We start from the raw sequence: 26,592 nt of genomic DNA, 5'->3' as shown, positions 1-26,592 counted from the left end.
TCAGTTGCGAAGTGGTCAAACGCCGTAGCCCTCGAATCTAAGGACCATAGCCTATAAGTTGCATGCTTAGAACTCGCGAGAATAGATTGGAGATCGAGTGGAACGTAGCGCGCGGGTCGTCGCGTCGTAGAGACGTAGCCGGTTGAATCGGAAGCACGTCGGTGAGAAACAGTCGGCATAAAAATAGCGTTTTCTTTTTGAATTGCAGCTTCGAGCGGGAGACGCGTTGCAGCAAGAGATTCCCGCGCAGGAGAGGAAGACTGGACAAAGCGGAAGAAGCAGAATAAGACGAGCAAAGCAGAAGAAGCGGAGGAACACAGGAGTAAAAGAAGAGCGAAAGCGAGACGCGTAGAAGCGGGGTTGCGACGGAAGTGATTCGATAACGAAAAAGGAAAGAGGAAGGCGGATAGAGCGAAGCAGAAGAGAAGAGAAAGGTGGTTAAGAAGCATAATATTAAGAAGAAGAAGGAGCAGGAGGAGGAGCAGGAGGAGAGGAAGAATAAGAAGAAGAAGAAAAAGAAGAAAGAGAAGAAGAAGGTGAAGAAAGAGAAGATCCGGGACAAGGATAGATTTGGTAGAGAGGGCAAAGGAATCGAGTGAAAGCAAGAAGTCGGTAGAGCAAGGACGAAGGAAAACGAAGAAAGAAGTGAAGAAGCTCGTTAGAGAGAACCTCGCGCCGCATACATATATATTTCAGTGTGTTCAAAAAACGAGTGTACCTAAGTGCAATATTATTAAAGCTAAACGATAATAAGAAGCAACCACAACTACCATCGACGATATCGGTAACGACGAGCGGTTAATCGATAATCGAATAGAATTCCTTTTAAAGAGTTAAAAACCCTAGAGTCGCATTTCGAGGAGGAGTCGTGTGAACAGACGCGAAACAAACAGGACGAAGGATCGTATAGGAGAGGACGCGGGCACCGCTAAACCTGTAAACGAAAGGAGAATCGGCGATCGGGAGAATTGCGGCGGATGCCAGCCACAGCGTCTTCGACACACACTGTGCAGACGGAGTGACCGAAATCGCGACAGAGGAGAACTGCCGTCCCGGTTCAAAGAAATCACACTACGTATCACACACGGCCGACGCGCCAGTCCCTTTCCCTTCGGCATTCGACGAAAGGGCTTGCACGTTCGCACACACGCACATACACGCACATCGACATAACGGGGCTACTAACTACTCAGGGCAAAGCGGGACGAGCAGTATCTATCCGCCAAGCGTGATTTCTCACCCGGCAGCACACACTCTGCTCTACGACAGATACTTCGACCAACAACAGAGAGTCTCGCGTCTGCACGGACTGTCCTTCTCGTTCACACCGTCCGGGCTGGGCAATCCTGAATTTTAACCTGAACTTAAGTGTATGATAGACTTTAAGTTAGATAGAACAAAGAAATAGGCTGTTCTCCGCTGACGGAGGACGTCCATTCGCGCGCGCATCGATTCATCGGGCACACACACGCCCGCACGCACACGCACACACACAAACACACAAACACACACGCGCGCGCACGCACGCACACTCACACGCACATACGCGCGCGCACGCACTAAAACGGGCGCGCGCACACGGCTAGAAGAAACACGTACGTATCAGAACGTTAATGCACGTTAGTGGAAGGAGGATCTGAGGGAGAAGACGAAGAAGAAAAAGAAGAAGAAGAAGAAACTGCTAGAATCACCGAACTGCGGAGACGCTTGTACGCGATCAGCGAGAGATATAAAGAAGAGCCATCGGTATCGATATCGGTGATCGAGTTACGGGAGACGGGTTTCGAAAGATCGAGAAAAGTGGAAGGGCCATCGATCGTAGAGAGAACAACGGATCGGTGGTGCTTGCGAATAAGACGAGTAAGACCGGAGAGGAGCCAACGACGAGACAAGTGAGAAAAGAGGCCGAGTGGCGCAAGAGACCGTGGTACCAAGGCAGAGTGAGAAACGGCCGAGGAAGAGGCCAAAGAAAAGAGCCAAGAGGGCTGTATTGAGGGAAAGAGTTTCATGAGCCAAGTAGCGGGAGGCAGCAGCAGCAGCAGCAGCAGCAGCAGCAACAACAGCAGCAGCAGCAGCAGGCCCGGGAAGTCGAAGCAGGTGGCGAGTAAGTGACGTTGCCCGCCGCCCACGTCGAGCGAGGATCGTTGTCCTTAAGACGATCCCGGGCTAAGAAGAGCGCGATACAGCGGAGAGAAAGATAGGAAGGAACGGCGGCGAGCGCGGAAGTGTGCCGGCCGTCGAGCTGCTTACCGAAAGGGGTGCGAAAAAGCGGGCAAGCTGCGCCGGAAGGGGGTAGCCCGGGCTTCTCGCGAAGGCCTCAAAATTTCGGACGCGACGGCGGCCCTGGACCTACGTGCCCAGACGCAAACCCAACCCGACTTTGGCTTGGACCACCACCAACAGCAGAATCACCATCAACACCAACAGCAGCAGCAGCAGCAGCAACAACAACAGCAGCAGCAGCAACACCAGCAGCACCAGCAGCAGCAACATCAGCAGCAGCAGGGCCAAAATCCAGATTCGCGACCACACCATCACCTTCAGCAGCATCATCATCATCAGCATCATCCCGGAAATCATCTCCACTCTGGCGATTCGGGGGGTGGGATAGGAGGTGGAGGAGGTGGCGGTGGAGCCGGTGGAGGTGGCGGTGGCGGAAGTGGCGGCGGTGGAAGTGGCGGTGGTGTTGCTGGTGTTGGTGGAGGAGGGTCGGCCGGGCCCGAGGTTGACAGATCCGTCAGGATCCACGACGAGGACGACGAGGACATCACCGAGAGGGAGGACGAGGAGGAAGACGAGGATCCTTGCAGCTCGCCCGAACCGGACCTCGAAAACGAGCCGGAGCCCATGGAGGTCCAAGCCTCGGCCGTCACAGCGGCGGCCGCGAATCTTCACGCGCTGCGACAGCATGTTTTCAAAATGTCCGACTACTGGCAACAACCGCAGCGGGGTCCGCCTCAGCATTCGCCGGGCATACAGCACAGCCCTATCTCCAACTCGACTCAACAGCAAGTGCAACAGATGCACAGCCCTCTTGGTCAGCAGCAGCAGCAGCAACAACAACAGCAGCAGCAGCAGCAGCAACAACAACAACAACAGAACGTCTCGCAGGTGCAGCAGACCGCTAACGCGGCATTAGGACAGACCGCCAGTCCGCAACAGCAGATGCAGCAACAACAACAGCACGCGATGTCCATGGGCCAACAAACGGCTCAAGGAGCGCAGCATCAGTCTTCGCCGGCACCGACGACGCCCTCGCCGCAGGCCGACCATCAGGGCGCCATCACGTCCAGCATGGCCCAGAGTCTTCACAGTCTCGCACAAGCACAACAAAGCATGTCCCAAGCCTCGAGTCCGTCGTTGGCCGTTCAAGCGGTCCAGGCGGCTCAGGCTCTCAATCAGAACCTGGGGCAGGCGTTGACTCAAGCCTTGACGCAGAACATGCAACAGAACCTAGGGCAAACTCTGCAGCACAATCTCGCGCAAAGTCTGACCCCGAGTCTGTCTCCCCAACAGCAGCAACAGTTGCTCAATCAGCCGCAGAACTTAAGCCAGGCCAGCCAGAACCTGCAACAAAATATCCAAAGTCAGGCGCAGAATTTGTCGCAAACGTTGCAGCAACAGGCGCAGAATTTGACCCAGAACCTCGGCCAGAGCTTGAGTCAACAGGCGCTGCAACAACAGGCAGCGCAAAACCTTACGCAGAATTTGCAACAACAGGCTCAAAATTTGACGCAGAACCTGCAACAGCAGGCGCTCAACATGGCGGGCAGCATCGCTCAGAACGGAGCGCTCGCCGGGATGAACATGTCGGCCAACCAACAACAGAACTCCCAGAACTCGATGCTAAGTCCGGGCGCGACCAGCCAAGACTCCCACGATGCCAGCCTGACTGAAAAGCTTGTCAACGAGCTGCAGGTAAGAATAATACGTTTACACGATCGATAAAACGATACTCTTTCTCACTCACTCACTCACTCACTCACTCACTCTCTCTCTCTCTCTCTCTCTCTCTCTGTCTGTCTCTCTGTTTTCCATTTTTATTTGCTCGATCTCGGTTAGACTTTTCTCGTCCGTAGCTGCGGAGGGAAGAGATAAATAACTGGGACGAGGCAACCGCGATAAAAGTGCATAATGCGCCGATAAATAGGGTCATTCACTTGGGCCGACTGACGCCGGACAATACTTTCAAACAGTTTCTACCGATGGAGAAAAATACGCGTCTCGTCTCGCCTCGAGATCACGTGGAATCTCTTGTATGCTTCGCTATGCTTCGTCTCGCTTTCGATTAACAACGTCGAAAGGTCTAAATTCTTCCAGCGCAAGTTATAAAATCGTAGATTCCGTGATTTCGTTAAACTGGAGCCAACGTTCGAGCGAGAGATTTCTATCAAGTATTCGTGACTAAGATGAACAACGAGGATGCGGATAGTTCCTCGATTAGGGCGAAAAAAGACCAGATGTCAGACCTGTCAGAATCGACAGGATACGGACGAAAACGCGCGTATCGGCTTAACTGGATGACTTTCAATAAATCGCGCTACATCGTCGACAATTTCGCTGACTGTTTGAATATCTGCGACTGTACCGAGATACACTGACCATGGTTCACGCACATCGGAATACGTTGACTTACCACATCGCGTACTTCAACACGCGTACGCGAACACGCACACCAACACTCACACGCACACCTACATGTGCACGCATGCAACAGAACGAGCAAGAGAGGGAGAGTGAGAGAGAGTGAATGTTGGCGCGGGAGCGCGCGCTCGCGCTCCAGCTAGCAGCCAAGCAAAGCAGCCAGCCACGCACACATTAGAGTCACGGGGCCACAAATGCAAACGCGGCCCACGCACACCGATGCGAGGAGATGCAGATACGTCGTCTCTCGGGGTTCTTGACCCGCGCAACACAGATAATACTATACGCATACGTCATACGGTACGCCGAGAAGATGTTCTCGAGAAAATATCGCGGCGTGCTTCTGCGATGCCACAGTCCGCGAGCTTCGATACGAGGAAACTAAGTAAATATATCCCCGCGGATCCGATTCGGTCTCACCGCCAATAGGAATCCGAACCGTTTTTCCTTTTTCTTTCTTCTTCTTTTCTCTTTTTTTTTTTTCCTCCTTTTTTCTTTCCTGTTTCTTTCGCTCGCGTGAATTACGACACAAGCAGGGAGAACAACAACCGATTTCGTAGTACAGAATTTTCGTATCGCGCGATTTTACCAGGTAGGACGATCTACGTTGAAGCGAGTGAAAAGAACGCGGTGGAGGAAAAGGTTGAACGACTCGACTATCCGACGTTACGGACGATTCCTCGTTTCTTGTTTTATTTTGGACGTTGTTTAAACAACGCTCATCCGTCTCCCCTACCAAATCTCTATAGCGTCTTTCAGTTTTCACGCGCGAAGATTCTTTCCAAGGAAAAGGAAAGATTTCGAGCGACTAGTCGTGGATCGTTTCACGAATTACCGTAAGAGCACCATATTTGGTAGGGAAGAAAGCGATTTTGTATCACTGCCGGCTATAAGAAAGAGCAGAGAGAAGTAAACTAACACGAGCCTCCTGTCTTGCCTGATAGTCTCGTGCCTCTGCGGCGGGACTTGGAGGTGCGGGAGGCGCCGGCGGAGGCGGAGGAATGGGCAACATCAGCGAACGCACCCTCGAGGAATGCTGGTCCACCCTGCAACGAGTGAGTTGAATACTCAGCCCGTTCAAAATCCCCTTATTATTTCTCCTCGTCACGCAGCTTCCTGCAATTTCTCACTTTTTTTCTTTCTCCTTTTTTTCTCGCTTTTTCTTTTTCTTTTTCGTTTTCTTTCTCGCCAATTCGTACAAGGCTCGACGTACGTAACTTTTTCTTTCTTCTTTTCTCGTTTTCCTCTACGTTCCTCCCGCACGTTTCACGCAACTGTCACACCTATGCGTACACAGTATATATAATTATATCGCGTCTTTGGTCTCGCGATTGCGCGTACTTCGTTCTCGTTTTCCGAGTTATGAGTTTACGAGCAGATCTCGCTCGCTCTCTTCGTCTCTCTTCGTTCTCATTGTTTTTATTTTCTGCACTCGCATTTTTCGTTAGTTTGTTTATCGCAGCGCCTAGCATGCTCTACGTGCGTGTATGTGCTTCTCTGTATGGATTTATTAATTTTCCTTTAATCTTAACGTTAAAAGATCCGTCGCTTGCTAAGAAATCGTCTGGCAGCTCATCGCCTGCTCAACGAACGGCGCGACGCCTCGATCGTCGATAAAATGTTGACCGCCGTGGCGGTTCGAGATCGATCCAGCGATTCTTACGAGAAGATCGCGGACGGTGGATTTTTACGGACAAGATCCGTAGGTAGATGACCGAGCGTCTCGGCCAACGGTACCTCGCAGCTCGCGGGACAATACCGCGTTTAATTGTTCCATACGCGTATTCCACGCACGATGCAACCGATTTAATGGGACACTCAGTCGCGATCGATAGTACGAGTCTCCGCGTATATGGCGTTGTCCTTTTACGAGGCACAACCGAAATGAAGGGAAAGGAAGCACCGCTAACGAGCCGTGAATCGAGTTCGTCTATCCGTTCGACTCGAAAGAACGAGATGCCCGGAGGTTGAGGGGGTGGGAGGGGGGGGGGAGAGAGAGAGCGTGAGAGAGAGAGGAGGAGGAGGAGGAGGAGAAAGGAGAAAGCCACGAAGAACATAGGGATGGAGAAGGGGATGGCGGGGAAGAGTAAAAAGAGAAGCGGCTCGTGCAAAACTTTTAAATTCTCGTCCCGAGTACGAAAGCAACAATTTGTTTCGCTAAGTAGCTGTGGCGCTCTTTTGTTTTTCCGACTTCTTTTATTCTCGCTAACTGCGGCGGGATGAATGGAGTGGTGGCGGCGAGGTGGTTCGGTAGCGCGGCGATTCCACTCCCTCGTCCATCGCCACCTTGAAAGCGACTCGCGAGCCCGGCCGAGGCGAAACTTTCGGAAAATCGCAAAAACGCCGCACGATGGCCAAGTTTTCACGTTTTGCCGGGATTTAATTAAAACATTCGCTTCCTTTGTGGCGCTCCGTAACGGCGAATCTTCGATGGAGGAGCGTGGCCGCCGGGGCTCGTGACAAAATGTTAAAAGCGACGCGCACACTTAATTGACTCTCGTTGCTCTCCGCCATTTTCCAGAGGCGGAAACGCGCCGATGATTCTCACGGCATCTGTCGCCTTTTGCACGCCTTTTTCACGCTCGTTCCACGTCGATCGTTCGATTCCGAAACGATCGGTCGTGCACGAGCAAAGCGGAGCCCCGGACGCGACACGACCACGATTATTAACCGCGGCCGCGTCAACGAAATAAACCCGTTGCCCGTTACGAATCGTGGGAAAACAAAGGGTGCGGAAGAAGATGGAAAGTCGAAAACATTAATGCGTCGCGACGTTGTACAAACACTCGTCGCCGAGTGATTCTCATGGTTGTCGATCGGGGCGTAGAGAACGTAGCCGACGATGGAGAAAGCGGTTTTTGTTCTTTCACTGGCTCGAAAATTAAAATCCAATTATTTCGACACCTCTGCGCGACCCTTTCGGCGATACAAATGAATTTTTTGCGTCGGCTCTTTCTCTCCAAATCTCTGCTTCACCCCACCTTCAAACCGGTTCGACATCGGAGCGTAACGTAACGCAGCCGCGGGCCTACCCTTGACCAGATCCAGCGTCCCGATTTTCAATCGACGACAGCTGCCAGAACCGGAACTGCGCCACGGGCGCAAGAAGAAGATGACGAAAAAAAAAAAGGGTGGAGGCTTCAAGAGACTATGAACGCTCGGATCGATACTCGCAGAATCGTCTCTGACGCACGAGACGCGTGCTACGATTAGACCGCGACTAGGCGACGCAAGCAGAAGACAATTACGCTACCCATAACGCCATACATTCGAGTCTGCTTAACCTTTCTATCGTTCGAAAGAGTTCCACGAGGATAACCGCGTTTCGCGCAGGTACCAAAAACAAAAAGAGCCTTTCTCACGTTCGGTTTCACCGTCCCCTTGAGCGTAACTTATTTTTTTACCTTCAACCCCGAAGAGGTTCCATCGTATTATTTAAATAACGGTGTTCACGCGCGTGCCATTGTTTCGCTAACCCTTCTACTATTACGAAAAGGCGCGGTGTGGCGAGGGGCGAGCGACGGGGGGCGAGGGGCGAGGGGGAGAGAAGAGGAGAGGGGGGGGGCGAGAAAGCTTTCTGTTCCAAGTCGAAGAAGAAAACTCGGAGGATGAAAGATAGAAGGGCGGGAAGAGGGAAGAACTTCCGTGCCGCGTAGCCGTTATGGCGAAGGCAAAATTACGACATCTCAAGTCCAGGGGCAACCATACCTTCTGCCCGTTCAGTACGTACAAAGTTTCCTGGCTTTTCAGTAATTTTCTATGATTTTCAGATCGCATGATCGCTAACAATAACGCCGGCCCCGTGCCGGCTGTTAAGATCCTTCTAATCGAATTGTTCGATCTTCGGTGAAACTGTAGACGAGAGTCGCAGACCAACGGTAAGAGAAAGAACGGCAAATAGCTAAATTTCGAAGAAACCCAAGCCGTAGAAGCCGGTCGGCTTACGAAAGTACAGTTCGATGCTCCATCTCTCGCACTACCTTTCGTTCCATTTCCTCGCGAATCTCGTTTATTCGACAAATCGAACGGTCGGACAAACTGGCAAAAATCGGTCGGATATAGCGCGAGTCGCGAGGTCACGAGACGTCCAGCAACGTTGCCTCGCGATGACAGATATCTTGTCAAAAGCGTGGCCGCCCAAAGCGAAGGAGAAAGGTACGCGTTACAAAGTCGTGTGCCGGCCGAACGTTCTGTACGCGTCGCGTACGGCTCGTTCTTCCTCTTCTTTTTTTCTCTCCTTCCTCGTCATTCGCTCGCTCGCGCGGTTCCGCCATGACCTACCCCAAGCGCGGTCGGCGAAAGAAAAAGAACGAGTAAAGGGGAGAGGCAGAAGGGGCGAGAGCGGGCGAACCGAGAGAAAAAGAGTGAAAGAGAGAGAGAGAGAGAGAGAGAGAGGGAGAGTGAGAGTGAGAGGGAGGGAGGGAGCGAGAGTGGAAGAGAGCGAGGGAGGGAGAACCGGAGAACGAGAGAAGAGGAAAGAAGTCGCGCGCCCACACACGGCTGGCAAAGTTGCAACGTGGATGACCAGGAGAAGAGTTGGCCGCGGTAACGAACGAGCGAGATGGAACAGTACGGGGCAAGCAGAGGGGCGAATGGGAGGGGGCGAGGTGCAATGGAATAGAGTTTATTCTTTGTGTCGCGCGTATGGCTACGCGCTTTTTTTTTATCGTTCGTTGACTCCGCTCCGTTCTGCAGTCGCGTTCACCACGTCGCTCGCCACGATAAGATTACGCTCACAGGGGCGGTCATGCGCGATATTCGCGCGCTCCGAAAGATCCGCACGTTTTTCCTCCCAGAGGATTTTCATTTCCAGCTCGATCGCGCTCCCAAATTCCATCTCTCTCCGGATCGGCATCTCGGCCTATCCGAGCTTGCTGGAAGCTGTCGCTTTCTCGCGAATCCAACGCTATACCGTGTAACGCGACTCGCTCGTCGCCTACTATTTCGATCTGACGCGATAGACGCGATAGACGCGATAGGATCGATCGATCGATCGCAGTCTGTGCCATCTTCGTAGAGCAACAAAGGTCCGTCCGTCCGTCCGTCCGTCCGTCCGTCATGTACCAGATATTTTCTGAAATTCACTCTGCCCGTCCTCGTGCTGTACGTTCAGCTTCCATAACCGAGCGTTTCTTAACCAACAGAGTCACCCTGTAGAATACCCAACTTATTAAACAACCGTTATCCTACGTGCCACTGGTAATTATTGCAAACTCGAAACGTGACGCGTACGCAACAGCCATTAATTCGTGCGCTGGCTGGTTCTACTCGAATGCAAAACACCGGGCACCGTAATAGCCGATGCAAGAAGGCAGGATCTAAAGGAGGGCAGGGCGGGGAAAGAAATTTCATCGAAGAGCGGAGAAAGAACAGCGGGGAAAATGGAGAGGAAAATGCAAAACGGCGAAAACCAAGAGAGAGACGTGGGTCTGCGCGGAGTTGAGAAATCTCGGCGGCCGGTCACGAGAGAGACCGCGCGCGTATCCCAGAACCTTTCCTCTCCTCTGGTTGGAGCTGCCGCGGCAAAAGATCGTTGCCCTTCTAAATATAAGTTTGCAAAATCGAACAGCAAAACTGCGGAGTTTTGCCGTGGTCTGTGCGGCTCTGTGTGTATATTGCCGCTAGATCAGACCCCTTCTTCTTCTTCTTCTTCTTCTTCTTCTCCTCCTCCTCCTTCTTCTTCTTCTTCTTCTTCCTCTTCTTCTTCTTCTTCTTCTTCTTCTTCTACTACTACTACTTCTTCTTCTTCCTCCTCCTCTTCTTCCTCTTCTTCGCCTTCTTCTTCTTCATCCTCTTCATCGTCCTCCTCTTCTTCTTCGCCTTCTTCTTCTTCTTTTTCTTCTCCTCCTCCTCCTCCTCCTCCTCCTCCTCCGCCTTCCTCTTCTTCTGCCGAGCTGCCCGTTGCACTCGCGCTCGCGCTCCTCTTTCCAGCGCGTCGCCTGGTCCTCCTCCGCCGCAGCGTATCCTCCATCGGCACTCTCCTACTCCCTCGAATCTTTGCCCATATCTACCACCTTCTTCGGATCCCCTCTTCGACTCCCTCCGACACCGATCCCCACTGCAGCTTCGTGACCTCGAAGGCCTGCGAATCCGCTCTTTCGTTCGCGTCGACTTTCGGACAAAATTCGTCTGGCTCCCCTGAACGTAGTCGTAGGTCAGGATCCAGTCGCGTCACGGCTGTTTCGCGCCATGCGGCCAACCGCGGTGGATCCATCCGGAACCCCTTTTCCGGCCAGACGTGGATTCGCCTGTTCGCACTTTTTGGCCCTCGCCGCCACCGCAAAAATATGACAACCGTTTCAAACGTTTCCACGAGATTAGCTGCGACTCGAATCGATACGGTTCGTCGTTAATTTTCTCCTTGATTTTTCTGACTCTTCTTCCTTGACTCTTCCGCTTTGATTTTTCGCCACTCCTGTCAAATATTCAGTTCTGAAAATTGCATATTTCGGGATACGGCTGCAGTTTCTCCGATATCACAAATCGTTCGTGTCCGTGGGGCGTTTTCTCATCCTCGTGTGCGAGCAAAGTAGTACAGGCAAAGTTTCGCGAAAAATTGAAACGAGAATAGGGGGATTTTCCTGCTAGCGACGCTTCTAAATGGCAGGTCGAACGCGAATTACGAGGCTCGTCAATTTCTAAAGCAGCGAGGAAAAGTAGTTTGTCCGTGGGGAATTAAACGAAGACGAAACGAGATTAAAGCCGTGCGAAAGATCTCGAGTAGGAAGCGAGAGAAACGAAGCTGGCAGAGACGACCGAGACCGACGAGCGAAACGGCAGAGATAAAAAAAATCCGACCGCGTGGAAAAAATAACCGAGCTGGAATCTGGGTCAGCGGGGCTGTGCAATCAGAATGTGCCAATGTCAGCCGCATAGATCGCAAGGCCAGCAAAATCGTGAGCAGTGAAAAAGTCTGTGTTCGATCGTGCATCGATCTTTGCGCGCCGATCGAAAAAATTCTACCGTATCCGACGATTGTCGATAGAGGGGAAGGAGAGAGGTAAGAGGGCGGACACTGGATTCGCGAATTCACCGTCTAATCGTTCGACGCAAGAGTCCCGACCAGAAAATCCGCGACCCACGAGGAATTTCGAGCGCCCGTGTTTTTTTCTCGCCGAGTACGTTCATCCTATAAGGCGGATGAAAGAGCAAAGAGCGTTCACGGTGTGCACGTTGCAGCGGCGAGCGGTCGGCGTCATCGTCATCGTCATCTCGTGCATGCGTGGGTGAATAGCCTGGCCGGTCTCGAGCAATACAGACGAGACAGAGAGATTGGAAGAGAGAAGGCGAGCAAGCCGAGAGATCAGAATGAGAAGTTCCTGTAAAAGAAAGACGGCGAGTATCGCGCGGCAAAGGGGGGCAAAGAGGGGCAAAGAGGGGCAAAGAGGGGCAAAGGGGGGCAAAGGGGGCCCGCGAGAACGAAAGACGCTCGACGCGCGGCGTACCGACTCTACAGAATCGCCAAGCTTCTTTGCTGCGTTCGTTCATCCTTCGATTTTATTCCCTCCGAGGACGGATCGTCACATCTTCGTGTCGTCTTCCAACACCTTTGCCTCTGCAAGACGAGAAAACAACTTTGTCACGAACCATCGAGTATCGTTCGTCCTATTCAACGCGTCGCTTCATCTCGAAACGCGGTCCATCCGCCTACTATTGGTCTACTACTATTGTCGGTCGCCGTCCAACTCGACCAAGCTCGCATCCAACGATTTCGTAAACAGTTTAGCATTCAGAAGATCATCCCTGTTAGGTGCCGTGTAGATAAAACGTGTACGATCCGAGTTAGCGGGATGGCAAAGACGCAACCCCACTCCGAACTCTCGTGGATCCGCTCTGGTAGCTTCTCGAGGCAAGTATTCTACCTTCGGACCTTCGCGCCAGTGCCCCCCACCGGACGCTATCCAGCCAATCGGCCGCGAGGACGCCGGCGTGAAGCCTACGCGGCGGCGGGCAGGCCGATTCTCGCCGGCGCCCCAGCATTTTATACGGAAAAGACTCTTTAACGAAGCACAAGGTGCGCACGCACGACCAACTTCACGCGACACCACGCGCGCACCGCGTCACACGCACACGGGGAGGCGAGAGTGCGACGAAGACGAAGACGACGACGACGACGACGACGACGACCACGACGACCACGACGACGACGACGACCACGACTACGACCACGACAACCACGACGACTACGACCACGATCACGACCACGACAACGACGACGGCCACGACGACGACAACGACGACGACAACGACAACGACGACAACGACGACGACTACGACCCACGACCACGACCACGACCACGACCACGGCTTGAACGAAGACAACCGGTGACAAGGTTTTCCATATCCTCTTCTTCCTTCTTCCATCGTCCTTCTCCTTTCGACGTCGCATTTTTTAATCGTCGGCGAGTCAAGCAAGAACAAAGAACAACGACACCGAGAGAAATAGAGAGAAAGAGAGAAAGAGAGAAAGAGGGAAAGAGGGAACGAGTAGGCGACAGAGAGAGAGAGAGAGAGAGAGGGGGGGAGAGAGAGAGAGATCCGGAAAACGTGGAGATTCGAACTCGCTGGAAACTCGCCGGGACCGTAGGGGCCAAGAGGACCACGACAGAGGGAGAGACGACGATCTGTTGGATCTGAATCGTCGTCCGATGCACGGCGAGGTGGTCACCGAGGAGGAAGGAGGACCGTCAAAGTACCGAGACCCGAGGAAAAACCACGCAAGATGAGTGACAACGTGCGCGGCATTGACAGCTGACAGCGCGCGAGGAATTCTCTTCGTCTCTCGTGCGCCGCTCTCTCGGTGTATACGCGGCTCCTTTTCTCGTCCTGCGTCTCCTCTTCGTCTTCGATTCCAGTGTCCCCGCGAGTGTTCCCTTCTTGCTCCATTCGCACAGGCTCGCTCCCTTCGTTCCGCATCTTCTTCGTCATTCTCCTCCGCCCGTACTTCGCCGCCCCCACCAGTAAGCAACCGCGCCGCGAAGTGCCGAACGATGAACTCGGGCAACAGTGTGCCATATTTTGTGATCTTTTTACCTAGCTCCTACCACCGCGTTTTAACTGTGATCCACCTACTCTAGAGAACCGTGCACGAGAGGTAAGGAGACATACTTCTACTTGTAACCGCCGCGCCGACTACGTAGCCTAACCGAGACCGATGGATGGCGGGCGCGATGATCTGTTACGCGTCGGACAACGCGCAGTCCGTCTATCTGTCATAACCACTCGTCGTTCGGACTTTACACTCGCATGCTGAAAACTCGAACAAATCGACTCGAACAAAGCGAAGAAGAAATTCGAACCGTGCAGCAAACCTCGCAAACACGGTCTTCGCCTGCCATCCACATGCGTCTCTCTGCTCGGTCGAGAGCCAACAACCGTCAGATTCCGCCAGATTCCGTCAGATTCCGCCGGAACCGTCCTTCCGCGGAACCGCGTACGCCGGTTACGCATTCCAGAACGAGGACGACGCGCTCCTTCGAGCGCGAAACACCGCCAACTGGATCGACTCGAAGTCAACGTATCTCGCGGGAGAAAGATCCTTTCGTCGTCTCCCCCAACGGGAGAAACGCGTGCACTTCTCGCGGCGCGTTCCACGCTGCCGCTCTCTCGAAATCCAACGCAGCTCCCTTCTCGTTTCACCGATACAAACAGGGTATTTCGTCGATCCCAGTCGTAGATTCGACGACAGTCCGCCTCCTCGCGCTAGGCTCCGCGTCTCTGCCCGAGCTTCGTCTATCTTCTCTCCAATATCCTATACACCGCTGTCGCTAAACCTATTTCGTCGATTCTACGCGGATAAGTACGTAGATTTAGTAGCTCGCTTACTTGTACTCGAATTGATAGAAGAAGAATCGATCGTTTCCCGAAACTCGATAGTATTTCCTCGTCGGAACGTGCCGGGACGTGCCGGGCCGTTGTTGCGAGACCAGCCGCGACCTACTCCAATCGAGCAACCGATCGACCTCCTGTAGATCGCTCGACACTTGCCAGTCGCCGCGAGAAACGTGTGCCCTGAACAGATTCGCGTACCTCTCTCCGGTGGACGTAGCTCGCCGGGGCATTTTTCATCGGGCTCGCGAGCCACGATCGCGCGAGGAAAGCGATTCTAAGATGGAGAAACACGGCATTTGCATGCGGTAGAGAGAAAACAGGCTGCCGCGCTGCTAGCAAGAGAGCAGATAAACGGAGAGAGATAACGAGTGTATGCAGATCGCGGCGAATCGTTCGAAGAAAATTCCTTTCGCCGGCAAAAAAGTCGACCCTTCGGTGTCGCGAGCCGTGGGAAATTTCGTTAGCGAAACGCTAGGGGACCGCCGTTTCGAGTCGCGCCCCGTGCAACAGCCCTCTCGCCCGGGTCTCCTCCTTCGTCGACCATCGAATCTTCTCTTCTCTTCGTCACGCGCTAACAAATTTCTCGTATGAAAAATCGATTCTACCGACCAACACCTTTTCCCCGACCGAGTTCGCGTCGTTTTCTTTTTTTTTTCTTCTTCTTCTTCTTCTCTCCTCTTTCCATTTTTTCTTCCTTTTCGAGTTCAACGACTCAGTGACCACGAGGTGGGACACGGGTTTGAGAAATGTCAAGAAATGCAAGCACCGTCGCGGAGCGGGTCGCAGAGTAAGGGGGAGGCAGAGGAGACGAATGAAAAGGGAAAGAGACGGAAAGCTGCAGAGGCTCGGATAGATAGAAAAGGAGGAAAAGGAGAAAGAGAAAGAACCGAGGAGAGCCACCAGACGTGGCAACGGCGCAAATGCAGAATGCACGCTGACATAAAACATACATATATGCAGGATGCAACGAGCAGCATCCAGCCTTCTCTTCTAGGAGTACTGTAAACGCTGTTCGACGTACCGTCAGTCGACGCAACTTTATTCCGAAACGCCGCAAACTCCCTTCGAGCAGTCTGCCTTCCTCTCGATACGTTTCGCCGCAATCCCACGTATATCGCTGTAATCGACGTATATTCCAAACATAGAGGATGGCAACGTAACGCGCGGCCCGCCATTTCGTCGATTTTTGGATTTACAACACCGGAGACGAACGCCGTTCACGGTTAATCGTGGATCGCGGCTATCGTTCGTCTTTCTTTCTCTCATTGAGAAATCCTCGCTCTTCTCCGACTGTTCGACGACCGCCCAAACATTTTTAGGCATCCAACAATTAGCCAGAAATTGGCCGTTTCGCGAGACGCGTTTTATGTCATCGATCGAATCGTTTCCTACGGAGTCGTAACGCGTAATACGCGGTGGCGCGGTTTTTCCGTCTCGAGTTTATTTACACGCGGCTATAACCACGTGTTACAGAATATACACCCCGTATACCGCGTAGCGCGAGAAACGAGGTCGTTGACACGCGAGTTTGCAGATTTTTCAGCCGCTCGAAACATCCTACTCTACTTCGAGCGGCTCGATATTTTCGGCTTCGAACCCCTTTCTTTTATCTGCGGCCGTGACTGGCCCGAACGAGGGACGAAGAAAGGCAAGAGAGGGAACGAACGCATCGTGGCTGGTGAACCTGACCTCCGACAATACGCCGGCGTCGGCGGCATTCCGTCCAAGCCTCCGCGCGACTCAGCCTCTCTTTCTCTACCGAGCCATCGCGTGTTCGTTATTAAAATAAATTAAACTTCGCCAGAAAGATAGATAGAGAGATAGAGAGATACAGATAGTGATGAGAGAGAGAGAAAGAGAGAAAGATACTTTCGATACTCGCTTCGTTTTAAACGAGTCCATTTGGTGAACGCGGCACACGGACACGCGTTCGACGAAGAAAAGAAGAAGAAGAAGAAAAAAAAGAAGAGGAAAACAGAGGAAAAGGAAAGAGAGACGAAATTTCACGAAAAATCGTGCCGGCCACGAAAACCGAAGGACATCTACTTCTTTATCCTTCGGTCGTGATTTGTACGCTGTTACGAGAATGCTTCAGGGTCGTCCCCAGTGTCGAGGATTCAGCAATCGGTCGGACACTCGGTCAAGGTTGCGCGATTATCGGCACGTTAATACCTTGCTGATCCACTGTGCAAACGTTCCAGCGATACCGAGAGCGTGCGCTTTTTATTGTTGACGGCTGAAACGTTCTCGTTTGCTCGCGTATCGCTCGCCGACGAATCGCGCGAAAACCTTTGCCAACTACTACAGATACACGTAATAAACGCCGTATCGTATGAGATATACCGGGTACGCGTACTTTGTATTTATTTGCAGGAAATATTCTGCTGGTGCGTAGAGTTAAAAACACGAACACAGGCTGTTCGTCCAACACGCGATACCGGACGATGGGAAACGAAAAGGCAGCGAAACGGGCGAAAGAAATTATACTCCACCGACTCCGCCAGTAGAACTGACCACGGACAAACCCGTTCATATTGTCTTACCTTGCCGCAGCCGCGGCCGCGACCGCGACCGGCTACGTCGTGTCTACGCGTCGCGTCGCGTCGGCGTGCCGGTTGTTAGCATACGTACGATATGATAAAAAAAGTACTGTGACGCGGGCACAAGGTTACTGCCACAAGGCAGTGATACGCACCACCCCACCAAGGCTGACAGCCGTTTTCTCGCGATTCTTCTCTATTTACGCGAAAGAAAAGTTTGTAAGAGCGAAAAGTACAGCAAAGCGTAAGAACGAAAGGAAAGGAAAGGAAAGGAAAGGAAAGGAAAGGAAAGGAAAGGAAAGGAAAGGAAACGAAACGAAACGAGACGTTACATCGATTTAAGGAAGCAACGGGGGAAAATATCGCTCGTATTTCCGACACGGACAAGAATTTCAGAATGTCGGCGAAACGTAAAGAAACGGTGCGCAAGCCGCGATACGTAAGAATAGCCCGATCGAAAGCCGAACAATCGCGACACGAATGCGTCGTCCGATCGTCGTGAAAGTTTAAAATGTGAAATACGACGAAGAACAGTTGCAGCACGAAACAAGGTAAATCGCATGCAAATCTCCGTGCTTCGACTCAATTAATATCGCAGGCGCACTTACGGCAGCTTGTTCGGATCCGTAGTCCCCGAGATTGTGGTTCTGCAACAGGCTGTCGGAGTAGCGCGACCTAAAGAACGCAAAAAGAAGGGAACAGAGCAACGGGATGAAAGAAGAGAGGGGAGAAAGACGGAGAGGCAGCGCGTAATCCGACACGTTCTTACATGGATGCAGCTGGATCTTAAATTCAATACACGCGTGCTTTTTCCCGCGACGCGATGCGACGCGATGCGACGCGATGCGACGCGACGCGACGAGCGCCCCGTCGTTCAAGACTCTTTCTCGATCGATAATTAATCGGCGACGTAACGCTGATCGATCGCCAATCATCCGGCCCGATTAAGATAACTGCTCGGCCTAGAGAACGGCCGATCCGTGGAGTCAATGGAAACCGTTAGCCGAGAGAGGATCTTGCCCGGTCGGAGTCGTATGCAAAACTAGATGACGCGATGCGAGCGTGCAATAGCGTGCATCCTCGCTGCACGCCACCGAGATCGTCCTCGCTTGTAATTCACAAGAATGCGGAAACGTTAACCGACAAGCTATACGTCTGCGATGTCCTCTCTCTCTCTCTCTCTCTCTCTCAAGTGTGTTAACGTTTTCAAAGGGAAGCAGCTACAACGAAGATACGGAAAAAACGCGATCATCGAGTCGGATGCGTCGAATGAAGGATTGTAAACGGATTGTAAAGGTCTGCACGACTACGGGACGCGACGCGAGGCGACGCGACGCGCTGGTAATCGTGTGTCCCGCGCCGTCCAATCAACGTGTCGATTGGCGTCTTCTCGCTGTTCTAGTAAGCGCGTAAAATGTTAATCGCTGGATAAGGAAACCGAGGATCGAGTTCTAACGGCGAAAATTCGGTATTCGCAGCGATCGCGAAACGGCAAAGTTTGAAACTCGAGCCCGAAAGAGCGATCGATCGTTACACGCGCAGTATGTCTTCCAGGGATATTTCTAACACGCGTACGTTCCGCCGCCGACGTCGCGTTAATTGAATATCACGGAACGGAATGATTAACGACGCATTCGGTAGATGCGAGAAGATTCTGACAGAAGGTTCGTCGCAACCGATACCCATCCGATTTCGTGCCATTTTTCCTTCTTCTTTCGGCAGACGTCGGCAACGCGTTACTTTCGCGCTTTATAGCCGTTCCGACAACGTTCGTACAATGTTTCTGATAAAGCAAAGTCTCTCTCTCTCTCTCTCTCTCTCTCTCTCTCTCTCTCTATTAGAATCGGGTACGACAGAAACTGCCATGTAGAAATTTACATATCTTAGACGTTGCCCACGAGGAAAAGACACTTGTTGGAGAGATACTCTTGGTAGTTTCCAAGATTATCGAACGGCTTGCGGTTTTCTTGTCGGGCAGAAAGAACGCCGCGCCGACTCGTTTAATACCGTGTTCGATGCGTGTCTCCGAAAAACAAGAGGCCATAAATAAGGCGGCAGAATTTCCACGTGGATTTGCTAATAAACATACCACCCATCGAGATGCCCGGTATATTTGTATGCAAATCGATTGTAATGCGAGGAAAGGAAGGGGGCGGGGGCGGTGGTGGGCGCAGGGACGAGGGCAAGAGCGGGCAGAAGAGTGGCACGGAGTGTAAATGCACGCTGCCGACGTTCCTTGTACGCAACACGTACGTATATACATATTTATACGCGTGCAGAGTGTAAAGCACGAACGCGTGCACGTTAAACACGCAGGCGCGCGCGAGAGTACATGCGTGCACGCACCATGACTCAGAAACGAGTCCACGCGACAATGGAAGTAGCGGTGGACACGATGATGGTGATGATGATGACGACGATGGTGATGACGATGAGGTGGGAGAAGACGACGAGGAATAGGAACGAGAATAACGAGACGAAGACGAAGACGAGGACGAGGACGAAGACGAAACAGCTGGCAGAAAGAAAGCGAAATCGCAACGAATACTTTGCGTTCTTGCGTTTTACGCGCTCCACGGCCGTATCAATTCGGCTGGTTCTAGCGACGTGACGCCAAACGGTCTGGCGCGGCGACGCTCACCCGTCACCGCGAATCTCGCAAACTTTTACTACGTCGTTTAGCGAAGCAAGGGTAAGGGTATGGGGTACGACACGCGCTTGACGTGCACGCTTGGAATCGGTGGGAAATTCGGTGGGAAATTCGGTGGGAAATTCGGTGGGAAATTCGATGAATGGCGGTGAAGCCACGCGGCAGGATTCACCGTCTCGGTTCATCGGAAAAAGCAAACGTTCTCCACGAGAGCGCAATCTGTCGATTGAAAAAATTGGGACGTGATTTTTTCAAGATAGTAAAGGCCAGGCCGGCGAACTATGATAAACAAATGAGACTTGGCAACGCGGCTCGCAACCACTGCAGCAGCCAAGGCCTGTCAGACTTTTCTCTCTCTTTGGTCCTCGGTTTTTCTCTTCTTCCGTCTTGTTCTCGCGAGCTAAACTCCGTCTTCGTCGTTATCCAACCATCTTTCTCCCGTTCTACGGTGTCTTTCTCTGCCGATGCCAGGATTTCCCTCTCCGCGCACCCGTTCTCGCCTTCTTGTTCATTGCCTCTCCCTCCCAGCCGGTTCGCTGCCACGAGAAAGAGGAGGCTACGCCACTGTGGTGGGGAAAAGGCGGAGGAGGAGAAAGAGGAAGAGGCGCACAAGAGACTCTTATTTGCTTCTTTCGTTATTCCTCTTATTTTGCTTGCCCGCCTTCAGCAACGGCACCTTCTTCTTTCGTTGCTCTGCTTCTTCTGCAGCGAGCACAGCGCTCGCCAGACTACCGTGCAACTAGGCTCCGCGGTTCTCTTCAGCCCTTCGCGGGCGCGCAGTCCCACAGCGACGCGACGCAAATCGACGCAAATCGACGCAAATCGACGCAAATCGACGCGAATCGACGCAAACCGACGCGAACCGACGCCACGCCACGCCACGCCACGCCACGCCGCGCCGCGCTGCCGCTGGTTTATTTTTATTCCCATATTCTCTCCCCCTCGGCCTGCAGCCTCCTGCTGCCTCTACCCGTCTATCCGCTCTCTCTCCCCCTCTGGCCGCGCTTCTTCCTTTTTTTCCGCCTCCTCTTTCATTTTTCTTCGCCTCCCTCCCGCCTCCTGCTGCAGTTGTCTGTGGTCAGTACTTTCAAAGGCGGGATGGCGACGACGAGAACGCTGTCGCGCCTCGGCCTTCGCCAGATATTCCTTTTTTCTTCCATGCCTCCTTCTTTTCTTGCCCTCTTCTTTTCTCGCCTTCTTTTTTCGCCGCTTTATTTATTCACCGGATAATGCCGCTTGCGCGCGAGGTCGGCTAAATACGAAAATAATCGAGGCAGGTGTCTCGCGGACGCTCGTTCGCGCTCGTTCGCGCTCGTTCGCTCGCTCGCGGTTCGATCGTAAAAATGCAGACAAGGATAAACAACCGGGAGACAACCGTTGTCATGGGGAGAGAATGGCCGCGATCGTTCGCGACCGAACGATTCGCGGATCAGACCCATCTTCCGCTCTTTCGGCTGAATCGCGGCCGAACTTGGGAAATCGCACGAACCGCCGTGCAACCAGTTGCCCGATTAATCCGAATCGATATATCGATATATCGATAAAAAGTGGCAAAGACGTCGCGAACCAGTGGAAAAATGGCGAGAGATAAGAGACAAGGGGAAACGAGAGTTGGCGTCATACTTGCCCTTTAATACCTCGATCGACGCTGCCAGCTGACTTTCGTCGATACAACGTGTAACACGTATCTCGATTGTCCTGCGTTGCTCGATATCGGCCGATACACTTTCTCCGTAGCCTTTAGCAATTTGGCGATGCAACGCCGACTCGGGCCGCGCACGATTCGCGATCGCCGCCGCGCTTCTTTGCATTTTCTACGTGCCTGGCCCGGCATCGCGGCGCGTCGTCGCAAAAATGTCTCTCGCGCGGAGACCCTGTGCGCCGATCAAATGTAGCGGCGCGCCATGTTATTTTCGAAGCCTGTGCGTTTCGTGCTTCTCCCTTTGCCCCGTGAAACTCGAACCCGTCCGGCAGAAAAGAGGTCTCGGAGGCGCGCGGCGGTTAATCCGATTGGAAAGTTTTCGTGGGGACGCGCGCGGAATCTATCGAGCACCGATCACAATCAGCCTCTATTTTTCCCTGGAATTCAGAGACGACGAGACGGCGAGGAGAGTGGAGAAACAGATAAAGGCGAGGAAATCGTCCGGTTCGATCTTCCGCTCCCGTTCCAGTCTCACCGACGATATGCGTGCGCCTGTGCGTGAATGTCTTATCATGACGTCATTGATAAAGCGGCCATGATGGATAGACAAAGTCTGCTCGCAAAGAGACCCCGCCCTATTTTTTCCTCCCTGCCTCCCTAGCCGGACACACTTTTAGCGCGCGCTTAACTATGGCACTAACGTTAGCCGCGCTCCACGCCCAAAATAATTTGTACGAGCCACGAGGGAAAGATGGCGAGCGATCGCAACGGAGCGGACCACCGGAGAATCGCCGGGGATCGAATCGCTGCGCCCGACTTTTTCCATCTTATCGACGGTTTATTTTCGTACGCTTTCCGTCGTCGTGTCAGCCGCGTGTCACCGATTGCGCAAGCGAATCGGTGGGCGAACGCGATCGCGCCCGAGGGCCAAGCGCGAGGGACGGAAAGGAGGAAGCGATTCGTCGAATAAAGCGACGATATTTCATCGTTCCTCGCCAACCTTTTTCCTCCGTCTTGACTAAATTACCGAACAAACGGTTGGAATCGTGCCAAGATCAAAGTCCCCCGGTCTCGATAAAGAATGCTCATTATTATTGAATCAACGAGGCCTACCACCACCGGCTGACCACGGCAATCCATCGAATCGCGCGCCTAACATTTGCACATCGCTGATGCAATTACTCCGGCGCTATCGATTTTCAGCGATAATTTTTCACTCTATCCGCAACTCCTGCCGATTACCTGCGTGCCGTGCCCACGGTGGCGTATCGCGCCTCGTATCGCGCGTCCGATTCGAGTGGCTGCGGCCTGGACTCGCCATGTCCCGAACGGGGAGAATCGTCGCGTGGTCCAAGATTATCGAAAGGACGGATCGAGTGGAAAAAACCGACGAGTGGAAGATGACGGCTCGCTTCGGAATCGCCGATACTCGTACTTCCTGAACAGCGTAACACGCTCTTTCCGTCTCTCGTGCCCTACTAGACCGCAGTGGCGTTTCTCTCTTTCTACTTGCCGGCAATGGCGAGGGTGGAGGAAGAGAAGCAGCAACGAACGTTGCGGCGGTGGCAATAGTACGAGCAGCACGATGAGGAGTAGTGGAGGAACACACACGAGGAGAAGGAGAGAAAGGGGGACGGCGGAGGACGCGTATGACGAGAAGAAGTAGGGGAGCGAGCGAGGGAGGTTGTGAAAGAGAGATAGAACCGGGCACGATTGGCCCCTTCCGCCGTGTCAGCGGTGCCGATTGGCTCGTGTTCCCCGGAATCGTGTTATTTCAATCGATATCTCTTCGAGTAGCCGGCAATTTTTCGTCGCCGCGCGTTATCAGCGCCTTTCCACCTTTTTTCTTCCCCCGTTTAGCACACGCACAGCGCGAGAGACCAAGAAATCGCTCTGTCCCCCCCTACGACCGGCTTAGTTTGCGAGAGACGCCACACGCTGGCGTACAGCGCTGCGTCCGCGCTATCCTATACACGGACACGCCAGCTACCCCCGTGAATTTCCGAAAAAAAAGAAAAAAAAAGAGAAAAAGAAAGAAAGAGAAGGAGGGAGGGAGAGGGAGAGGGAGAGAGAGAGAGAGGGACAGACAGACAGACAGAGAGAAAGAAAAAAAACCGACAAAGAAAAAAGCAAGAAGAACGAGAGAGAAATAAAAAGGATATGGAAATTACGCGGCCGGCAGAGTGATTAGTTTCTACAGTGTAACGCCGTAAGACGCGCTCTCGGTCATCCTTCGTCCGCCCGCAACGATCCCTCCTTCTTCTCTTTGGTCGATCTAAGCCGCCGTGCCGGTTCTTCGTCGTTTCGTTTCGCTTAATTTCCAGGGGGGAGTTATCGTGGTAACACAGTGATACACGGCGGAAGCGGCTGCCACGTGTATACGTGAAAACAGTGTGTGTTGGTTTTCTAATTCGCGAACGAGAGAACACGGGGCTCGATCGCCCTACGCAGCAAGTATCCAACGATCGTTTCGTCCGCGTTCGTCCCGCGATTCCACTTGGTCGTCGAATCGTCATCGATCGACGAAAGAAGGCAACTTTGTCGTCGATCCCGACACGTATGGCCGCGTTACAAGTGAGAAAAACGGGCGCCGCTCGACCAGGGTGAGCTGCGTGGCCGACGGAGGGGGTTTGAAAAAGACGCGTCTTTGTTGGAAAGTACGGCAGAAACACGACTGAAAACGTAAGCACGTGAAAGTGGAACGATACCGTTCTCACACGGCAGGATACTAGTCGTGGTCGGACAAAAGAAGAATCACGCCCTCGCGCGTACATGTGCTTCTCGTCGCATTCTCTCTTCTCCTTGTACAGTGTCGCATTCTCACGCAACCGTTTCTCCGCGTTGCTTGCGCAAACATCGCAACGTGGCTGTTCGGCGTGCGGAAATATCGTTCGCTCGATACGGCCAACGATACCAACGACGATCGATCGGAGGACAAAATCTTGGGAACGGAACGACAGGCTAGAAAAGAGGATCGCAACAACGAGACAGAACGACTATGTAGATAGAGGCACGCGTGGAAATCAAGCGTGTCGCCGATGCGACCTGCAACGAGGATAGCCATCATGTCGATGTCAGAGTCTTTCGTATCACCGTGCGTGGAGGGCGGGAGGGACTCTTCAGGTCGCGTGCTCGAGATTCTTCCCTGAAGATGTATGGCACCAATGAAAGCCACGGGCCGAACCACGGGCCTTGGACACCGCCTCCTGCGCCCCAACCGCTCCCGCCGCAAGCCCAGCATCAAAACCATCCCCGACCTCACCCCCACAATCATCCGAGCCACCCGCCGTACGTACCGCCGCCGTATCAGCATCCTCATCACCACTTGCCGCACGAGGTAATTATTGACGATATTCCGGGCTGCTTCGACCGGCTATCTTCCCTGCAACTCCAACAATCTTTCGTAACTCGGTAGGCGCCGACTATTCGTCCCCCTAGATGCGTTCAACCGTGTTTACTCGTTCGCCCATGTTATACTCGTTTACGTATTCCGCCGTTACAAGTTGTTGGCACGTCGCGTATCCCAACGACCAACGATTCCGGCTATGCGATGAAATTCCATCGCTCGAAACGATACTCTTCTCGTTTCCCAGAAGCTTCCTTCTTCCTCTACTTCTTCTTCTTCTTCTTCTTCTTCTTCTTCTTCTTCTTCCGCCGTTCTGTCGCTCCGTCGTTCTGTCGTTCTGCCGATCGCATTTAAACCAACCAATACATTTTGGTTGAAATGGCCTGCCTGGTCAATCGATGGCCGTCCGTCTCTTCCGCGGCATCTATCTAGACCGCGGGATTTAGAAGCTGCTTTTTCCCGATGGTAAACTCAGTTGTTGAACCGTTTAAGGATACAGACCGTAGTGGAGTAGAAAGTGACCGAGGTGAAGTATGTAAAGCCGTCTGTCGTTGCCCTCTTATTGGGCTAATCGAGCACCGTTTGATCGAGGATTAGAGATTGTTACTCTCTGGCTACACGGCAAGGCGTACGCGTGATTAATATCGTAAGGGAAACCTACAACGATGACTTTAACTGCCTATGGCACAAGTTCGTTTCCCACCACAAGCCTCGGTGTACAATCACGGGTATAGAGTGTGCCTGCCTCGTTTCCACCGAGACAAGTATGCACGACGATTATTATAACGTTGTCGGTGTAAGTTACCTACGTGCTATTTTGACACCAACTCGGGTTAACCGTCTGGTAACGCGCCTAAACGGGTTTCCCTTCGACTAGCGCTGGCTACTTCGTCGCTTTATTTTCACCAGGAAATTTAATTGGTCACCGGTGGTTCGCGTGCCTATCCCGATCAACACATCGGCCGATTAGTTTCTCGATTATTGCGACGCGACGTCGCCCATGACGAAGCGTACTCGTCGGTGACGAGCTACTTTCCCGTGCTCTCTCCTTCCGCGAGATTATCGAGAAAACAATTTACCGCCACCTCTTCGTCGCGCCTTGTCTCGTCTTTTCGTCCGTCTCACGATGATTCTTGCGAAATCTTTCCAACGCGGTTCCACGTATTCGGCGCCAAACGAATTCCCTTTTCTCACTAACCACAAAGGCTACGCGTATCCAAGGCAAACGTACAATTTCCCCAAGGCCTTCCGCACGCCTCTCACAATCACTTTGTCGCAAAAAAAATCCCTCGGAACACAGAAAAGCGTCGACCGAACCGACGATAACATTCGTCTACGTTCAGATTCCTGACTGTTACGAATCCCACACGAGCCACCTTCTTTCTTTCATCGGACCTTCCGAAAACCCATACGCGTCTCTACTACAGCAGGCAACGTGGACGCAAGAGGCCTGCTTCTCGCCAATCCACTAATCACAGATCCTTAAAGATATTCGAAATCCAGGGATCCGAGCGGGAGAGGGGGGAGGAGAACGAGGATCTGTGATCGGCAGGTTAGCCCGTAACCGGAAGCGCAGGGTACACGAGGTAGCGGATCACGGTGCCGCGATTCAGACAGATTAAATCCGATGATTACGGTGTGAGGAAGAAAGAGAGAGAGAGAGAGAGAGAGAAGGAGAGAGAGAGAGAGAGAGAGAAGGAGAGAAAGAGGCGGAGAGAAGGTCCACCTTTTCCTTTATATTACGGCGCTGTTCGCGGCCGCAGTTTAGACAGATAGGTGGGTCGGTAGGAGAATGAGTCAGGCAACGCTAGGTAGGTTAGATTGGACGTTGTCTCCGCGTAGACACACGCGTATGTACGTATAGGCGTGTGATCGTATGCACAGTGCACAGTGCACGGTGCACGGTGCACACACGGAGAGGCGGAAAGGTGAGCGCGAA

The 26,592-nt window shown here is 52.8% G+C and overlaps 1 protein-coding gene across 16 annotated transcripts in view; it reads left to right on the top strand.

Moving 5' to 3' along the window:
- Positions 1-479: 479 nt before the first annotated feature.
- LOC117233506 (zinc finger protein 853-like) overlaps positions 480-26,592 on the top strand; it is a 64,490-nt gene continuing 38,377 nt past the window's right edge. For 13 of the 16 annotated variants that reach the window (XM_033493933.1, XM_033493882.1, XM_033493948.1 and 10 more), the window contains exons 1-2: positions 2,156-3,918; positions 5,589-5,699. In XM_033493933.1, the coding sequence (XP_033349824.1) occupies positions 2,848-3,918; positions 5,589-5,699 (1,182 nt within the window). In that variant the 5' untranslated portion in view covers positions 2,156-2,847. Of the gene's footprint in view, positions 3,919-5,588; positions 5,700-26,592 lie in introns of all 16 variants that reach the window. The other 3 variants (XM_033493972.1, XM_033493965.1, XM_033493956.1) reach the window with 2 other exon arrangements.

Source organism: Bombus vosnesenskii, unplaced genomic scaffold (assembly GCF_011952255.1).
Source record: "Bombus vosnesenskii isolate JDL3184/JDL3185 unplaced genomic scaffold, Bvos_JDL3184-5_v1.1 scf7180000013263, whole genome shotgun sequence".
NCBI lineage: Eukaryota > Metazoa > Arthropoda > Insecta > Hymenoptera > Apidae > Bombus > Bombus vosnesenskii.
This window is presented reverse-complemented; position numbering and strand designations above follow the sequence as displayed.